This window comes from Neoarius graeffei, chromosome 5 (assembly GCF_027579695.1).
Source record: "Neoarius graeffei isolate fNeoGra1 chromosome 5, fNeoGra1.pri, whole genome shotgun sequence".
NCBI classification, from domain to species: Eukaryota; Metazoa; Chordata; class Actinopteri; order Siluriformes; family Ariidae; genus Neoarius; species Neoarius graeffei.
Genome location: NC_083573.1, coordinates 81810714 through 81818101, shown reverse-complemented (window position 1 = coordinate 81818101; position 7388 = coordinate 81810714). Strand labels below are relative to the sequence as shown.

The 7388-nt window shown below is 45.1% G+C and overlaps 1 protein-coding gene across 1 annotated transcript; it reads right to left on the bottom strand.

Moving 5' to 3' along the window:
- Positions 1–4261: 4261 nt before the first annotated feature.
- LOC132886142 (protein FAM200B-like) lies at positions 4262–6264 on the bottom strand. Its single transcript, XM_060920712.1, has 2 exons — positions 5787–6264; positions 4262–4395 (listed from the first exon to the last, which is right to left on the bottom strand). Exons 1-2 carry the CDS (start codon positions 6262–6264, stop codon positions 4262–4264), a joined length of 612 nt encoding a protein of 203 aa, XP_060776695.1.
- Between the last annotated feature and the right edge of the window lie 1124 nt (positions 6265–7388).

The following is a 7388-nucleotide window of genomic DNA, read 5'->3' as shown; positions in this document are numbered from 1 at the left end:
CTATGCACACTCCAGATTTCTGTTTTTTTTTTCATCTTAACTCTTGTTTGTATCACAAAAAAATATGCACCTTTAAAGTTGCAGGCATGTTGTGTAAATCAAATGGTGTTACCCCCCCCAATCCCACTTTAATTACAGCTTGTAATGCCACACAAACACCAAGTGGAATGAATACTTTTGCAAGACACTGTATATCCACTTGGCCAGTTTTAGTTTACTTTCCTTTGTTTTGCTTTTATGACCTTGTTTTTTTCCAGTCAGTGCTTAGTTTGCTTTTATTTATGTGGCTGAGTTTTCTGGAATTTTGACCATGCCACCCATGCAAAGTAAAGTTTGGAATCTGGACAGGCATCCTTGTCTGCCTTCTCTGTATATAACAGATAGTAGCTGTGGCAGTGGAGGTATGGTCGAGCACTGGTTTGTGAATAGAGGGTGAGGCCAGGGACGGTGAGTGCCAAAGCAGATGCACCTATGTCTAATTAATATTGTGAGTGTATGTTTTTTGCAGTGATTGGCATGGGCTGGTAAGGAGAGGGAGAACTGAGAGGAGAGGGTCTCCTGATCAGAGTGTCGTGTGTGTGTGTGTGTGTGTGTGTGTGTGTGTGTGTGTGTGTGTGTATGTGTGTGTGTATGCAGATGCATATGTCACTGTTGAAAGCTGAAAAGCTACATGTACAAATAAACATGGGGAATTTTTACCACTACCTGCCTGTCTCTGTGCTTCAGTGTCCACCCCAATCAGGGAATTGCAACACCGGTGCTGAAACCCGGGACACTGAAGCAAACCACTGTCAATGAAGTCTTTGCCATTTAAAGAACTCATCCATGCCCTCGCCACCACACAACAGAACAAGTACTAGGCACTGGTTGCTATGCACAGCAAGCAGGAGTGGCACTTCAGGGCCATACTGCAGGCCCAGTAGTTGGACTGCCAGCCACTCCTGTGCCTCAACACACATACAGGTGCCCCAGCTACACAGTCAGTAGGCTTCCCCCACATCACCCTGACAAAAATGGGGCTGCATGATGACCCCAAGGCCTCCGTGGCACTTGTTGAGCAAACCACGGAGGCTTGGGGGTAGCCTGATGAGCAGCTAGTGGCTTGCTTACTGCTGCTACTCACCAGGGAAGTGCAGTTCATAGCCCAGCAATTGCTTGCTGACAGCAGGCTGGAGTATACAAATCTCAAGCACGCTCTCCTGCAACAAGTTAGCCATAGCCCTGAGCAACACCATCAGCACTTCTGCACACTGACCCTGGAGGAAGTTGGTCAGCCATTCGCATACAGCCAGCAGGTAAGTGATGCCTGTCAGCAGTGGCTGGGGCAGATGATTGCGACTGGCAACTGGCCAACTTCCTCCAGGGTCAGTGTGCAGAAGTGCTGATGGTGTTGCTCAGGGGTATGGCTAACTTGCTGCAGAAGAGCACACTTGAGGTTTGTGTACTCCACTGGCACTGGTCATCTAAGGTGTCATTGATGCAGTCGCACTGGAACAGTTCATCACTTGGCTGCTGAGAGGGAAAGTGGAGTGGGTCCAGTGTTACTGACCAGCATCGCTGGATCATGTGATCAAGCTAACTGAGGACCATCTGGCAGCACTTCCTGCGTACTCTTTTCTTTTTCTCTCTTCCTGCCCCTCCCTCCTGTCCCCTCTTTGTTTCATGGAAGCAGGAGCTGACAACCCCCCCACCCCGACAGCTCCCCAAGCCCATGGTTTTCCTACTCCCTCCTGCCTTCTCCTCTTATGTTTCTGTGTCTTCCCCCCAGGTGAGCAATTCACACATCAGCAGTGCAGATGTAAGGTCTGGGCTGGTGTGCTGATGTTGCAGGGAGCCTGGGCATTTCCAGGACCAGTGCCATGCAATGGAGGTGGGGGCAGTAGTCTGGATCCCCGACATGCCAGATGCCACCCCGAATCGAGCTGTACATGTACCATATACCAGTAAATATCCAAGGGGGTACACATCATTCAAGCTGTAATCAAACATTGATCCACCAAAGCTTGATTCAAGGGGAGGCATTGGGTACATGTTTGGTGAAGGTTCAGGGTCTGTACAAGGATATTCATGAATACCCACAGGTACCAGTAAAAATCCAATTTTGGGGGATAAATTATAGTGTTGACATAGTGGTTAGCCTATGTCTTAACCACCCATTAATTCTGGGGATGGATTGGTTGGGATTTAGGAGCTTAATAGAGTGAGTGGTGGGTGGGTCCTGCAGTAGAGCATTGTGGGGGGATTCCAGTGTGACATTGGTCTCATCCTGTGCCTGCTCCAGAGGGAAATCTGCCACATCACTATGATGCAGAACCAATGTAGATGGCTCTCATTTACATTGGTTCTGCATCATAGTGATGTGGCAGATTTCCCTCTGGAGCAGGCACAGGATGAGACCCTGCGGCATGCTTTTGAGCAAGTAAGAGTAGTCAATGTTCAGAATCTCCAGCTGAATGTGATAATCACCCACATGTACTTTTCTGTAATGAAGGATAGGCTGTATCAAGTGATGCAGAACACTTGGACCAAAGAACACATCATGCAGTGGTTAAGACTAAAAAGCTGCAGGGGAAATAATATTCCACGCAGCTCATTATAACCCAGTGGCTGGACATGTCAGGCAAGACAAAAACACTAACCCGACTCATGGCCCATTTCTATTGGCCAGGGATTTGTGGAGATGTCTGTAAGTGGTATGCAGCATGTCACGAGTACCAACTGGTAAACCCAGTAGCTTCCCCAAAAGTGCCACTGTGCCCTCTTCCCCTAATAGAGACCCCTTTCAAAAGAATTGGCATGGATCTTGTCAGGCCATTAGATCGAACTGTATGAGGGTATCGCTTTATTTTAGTCCTGGTGGACTATGCAACACAATATCCAGAAGTGGTGCTGCTGCATAACATTTCTGCACACAGAGTTGCAGAGGCACTGTTTAAAATTATCTCCCAAGTCAGGATTCTGAAAGAAATCCTGACTGATCAGGGCACTATATTTATGTCATGCACATTTTGCAAACTCTACAAATTCATCACTGTTAAATCAATCTGCACCAGCATCTATCACCCACAGACAGATGGCTTGGTCAAGTGATTTAACCAAACCCTTAAGAACTCAATTTGTAAGTTTGTGCATTAAGACACTTGTAACTGGGATACATGGCTCGAGCCCCTGTTATTTGCAATACAAGAGGCCCCTCAAGTTTTCACAGGGTTTTCAGCACTTGAACTGCTATATGGGTGCAAGCCTTGTGATAGACGTCATCCAGGAAAATTGGGAGGAAGGGCCTTCGAATAGTAAAAGTGATGTCATCCAGGAAAATTGGAAGGAAGGGCCTTCGAATAGTAAAAGTGAAATTCAGTATGTTCTTGACCTGCACGCAAAGCTCCACACACTCAGTCACCTAACCCAGGAGAATTTGCAGCAGGCGCAAGAATGTCAGTCCCAGCTGTACAACAGGGGTGTATGCCTTAGAGCAGTGGTTCCCAAACTTTTTTGGATCCTGTACCCCTTGAAGCATTTCATCTCCATCCGTGTACCCCCCCCCCTGCTGCCCCCCTACACAAAACCCACATAGCATATGCAAGAAATAAAAAATGAAAATGTCAAAATGTCAGGGAGTATTTTTATTAATTAGCTTGCAGATATAATACAACTACAGATGAATGGGCATGAGAAATAAGAAACAAGAACTAACTTAAGACTAAAAACTTATTAGCCTGTTAACAGAGAGAGAGAGAGAGAGAGAGAGAGAGATGTTCTTAGGCACACAAATGAATGTGATGCTTTGATATGACTTGTTCTGGGTTTCATTTTATGCTATTTTGCCTCACATTTCTCAATGTTAATTATGTACGGTTTGAAAACGACCCGAAGACCATAGATGTAACTATTGTTAATAAAAATCAACTATTGTTAATAAAATAAAAAATAAAAAACACAAGATGTGTTCTAATACCCAACAGTAACCGCCAGATAACAATAAATCTCTTTAATTATTTATATTACACTTCAGGGGTTAGTTTTTCATTTTTCCCCCTTTTGAAATCATGGGTATGCGAACAAAACAAGAACTTTAAGCCTTTGACAAAAACATTAAAACCAATATTTCCATCAAAAAGTAAACCTAAAAGGGTAGTCAAGATATGAGAAAAAATGGTGATAAATCATCAAAAGACTTGAGAACTGATTTAAAACATTAACACTGGGGATGGTAATAGAAAAAAGAAGACAAGACGAGGGTGAAACATGACCGAAATCCAGGTTAATGTGAAGGATGTGCCTGAGAGGAAGCACATAGTCCCTTTATGTCTGGTCGAATCGGAGATAGTTTCAGTCTTAAATCGTCCTCTACATACAGCCTGTGCTGGTATTTAGTTTTCAGGCTCGTCAGAGCTGAGAACCCCCTCTCACATAAATAGGTTGTGGTGAAGGGCATTAATTTCTTGACAGTGCGTGTGGCCAGTTGAGGGTATTCGGTGCGCAATCCTATCCAGAAATCTGGAAGAGGCTTGTGGTGGAAGTCGATTTTCATGGATCCTGTTGATGCTATATCAATGAGGTTCTCTTGTTCAGATACCAGCAGGGCAGCAGGGACAGTAGAAAAGGGATGTCGAATCCAGCTGTCCGACTCGTCACTGTCGGGGAAGTACCTGCGCAGCTTAGCAGCCAGCTCATGGAGATGGGCTGTTATGTCGTGTTTGATGCCGTCTGTCAGACTGATGTGATTTTCGCACAGAAAATCGTGCAACAACAGAAAGGCCTCTGGTTTGTTTTTGCCCACGCAGTCTATCCAGAGCTTCAATTTCTGGATCATTGCCTCAATTTTGTCCCGCACATTAAAGATGGTTGCGGAGAGCCCCTGTAACCCGAGATTTAGTTCATTCAATTTGGAAAAAATGTCACTGAGATAAGCTAACCGTGAAAGAAACTCTGGATCATGCAAATTGTCAGACAGTTGAAATGTGTGCTCAACAAAAAACATTTTAAGTTCATCTCTTAACTCAAAGATGTGTGTCAAAACTTTCCCCCTTGACAACAGCGCACCTCCATGTGTAGCAGAAGAGTTGTATGGTCGCTGCCTATTTCATTGCAGAGTGCAGTGAATATGCGTGAGTTCAGAGGCCTAGATTTGACGAAGTTCACAATTTTCACAGTTTTGTCCAAAACGCTCTTCAAACTCCCAGGCATGCTGTTGGCAGCCAGAGCCTCCCTGTGGATGCTACAATGCACCCAAGTGGCGTCTGGAGCAACCGCTTGGATGCGAGTGACCACTCCACTGTGCCTCCCGGTCATGGCCCTTGCGCCATCTGTGCAGATGCCCACACATTTAGTCCACAAAAGTCCATTCAATGCCACAAAGGTGTCCAGCATTCGGAAGATGTCCTCCCCTGTTGTTCTTGTTTCCAGCGGTTTACAAAACAGCATGTCCTCCTTAACTGACCCGTTATAGATATAATGGGCATATACCAGGAGCTGTGCTAGGCTGGCCACGTCCATCGACTCATCCAGTTGTAGTGAATAAAATTCACTGGCTCGTATGCGATGCAGTAACTGTTTAAACACGTCCCCAGCCATGGCACTGATTCGTCGAGAAACTGTATTGTTTGAGGAAGGCATGGACCGAATGACATTTTTCGCCTTTTCCCCCAACATTACCCCAACCGCGTCTGCAGCAGCAGGCAGAAAAAAGTCCTCTACAATAGTGTGAGGCTTGCCAGTCTGGGCTACTCGGTAGCTTACCGTATAAGACGCCTCTAACCCTTTCTTGTTCACTGCGTCTGGGTTTTTTATGCTTTGCTTACTGGTAGAAAGCCCACGTAATTCCCTTTCAAAAAATTCCCGAGGTTTATTTTTCAAGTGAGGGTGATTCATCTCCATATGTCTGCGCAAGAGTGATGGTTTCATTGAGTTGTGCGATAACACTTTTGTGCATACAACGCACTGTGGCTGAATAGACGAGCCAGTACCGATACAAGTGAATCCCAACGTAATGTAGTTCTCGTCATATTTGCATCTTTTTTCTGTCCTCCTTTCTACATCCATATGCTTGCTCATGTCAGGGGACTCATCATACTCACAGTCACTGTCAGTGGCACTAGTCATGCTAGCAGCTTGATGACCAACACTTTCCCTACTGATAGCACCCTGATCCATGGAAGAGAACATTGGGTTGCTGTCACCGACTAGGGCATCCCTGATAGTAGACATAGGAGCCGATGGAGTCTCTGTGGTGGGGGGTGTTACTCTTTTCAACCACTTGTCCATGTCTTGTTGGTTCGTTCGTTGTTAGCAGCAACGTTTCATTGAAGCAAAGTGACATGTAACTAAACTGATTGAAGTTTACTGTTGGTTGCCTGGTAACAACTACTTGAAGGGAGAACCTAGACTTTAAACGTCGCCTAGTAACAACCAGTTGAAGGGAGAACGAGCCTAGCAGTGAAACTTACCAGTTTATGTTGTATTTAAGTGCTGTGACTGATTGGCAGGTTGCTTACGCAGTGGTGTGGAGATTTTTAAAGTGGGGGTATGCTATTTGTGACAGGAAACCTTTTAGCCAGCAAACATTTTTAAAAAAATCGAATGAGGTCACCGACTCTTTTTTTCCACTCCCCGCAGTAGACAGTGCATTTTGGGTAATATATACACCGAAAAAATGGACTCGGAGATGAACAATATGTGCATACGACTACGGGCAAATACGCATGAAAAACCTCGTTCAGCTTGCAAACTCAGCTCACATAGACCATGTGTGACCATGTTTGCTGGGAGAAGCTTGTCGCAACAACTCTCTCCCCTGGAAGACAGTGGTATCTCGTGCATGGCGTTCACGTTGCATGCATGTTTCACAAATCTGCAGTGAGCACACAATCACAAGTCCAACCACCCCAACTTATCTTTTTTTTCTTACTATTTCATGCACAAGATGCCTTGAAACAGCCAAACTGCGTTGCTTCGAACATATGGCCATTGATTGACACACCCGTTTCACTGCTTTCCAGAACCAAGTGCTGGCATGGTACAATGCAAAATAGCCTATCCACTTGACCACAGTAACACGCAAACCAGAAAGACACCATTAAAATATCAGCTACACATAGCAAACAACAAAGTTGTTCAAGGATGTTTACAGGTAGTACATTAACCGCCGTAAGAAATATTCAACAGATAACTATCTTACATGCGGTCACAAATGCCCCCTGCTTGAGGAAATGTAGGCGATTGCTAACTGTCAGACAACGATTGCTCATGAAGCTATAATCCATCTTCTTCTTAACTTGTGCCGTGGCGGGCATAATAATGAAAACCAGCATTTTTCCTACCTTGACGCAGATATCCATGCCTTCTTGTTTAAGTCCACATTGAGAACTCCCTCATATCATTTCATTATT

Coding starts and splice junctions, on each gene's coding strand:
- LOC132886142 (XM_060920712.1), bottom strand. CDS start 6,264: ATGGACAAGTGGTTGAAAAGAGTAACACCCCCCACCACAGAGACTCCA. Junction 4,396..5,786: donor TACCAGTAAGCAAAGCATAA/AAAACCCAGACG, acceptor AGAGGGGGTTCT/CAGCTCTGACGAGCCTGAAA.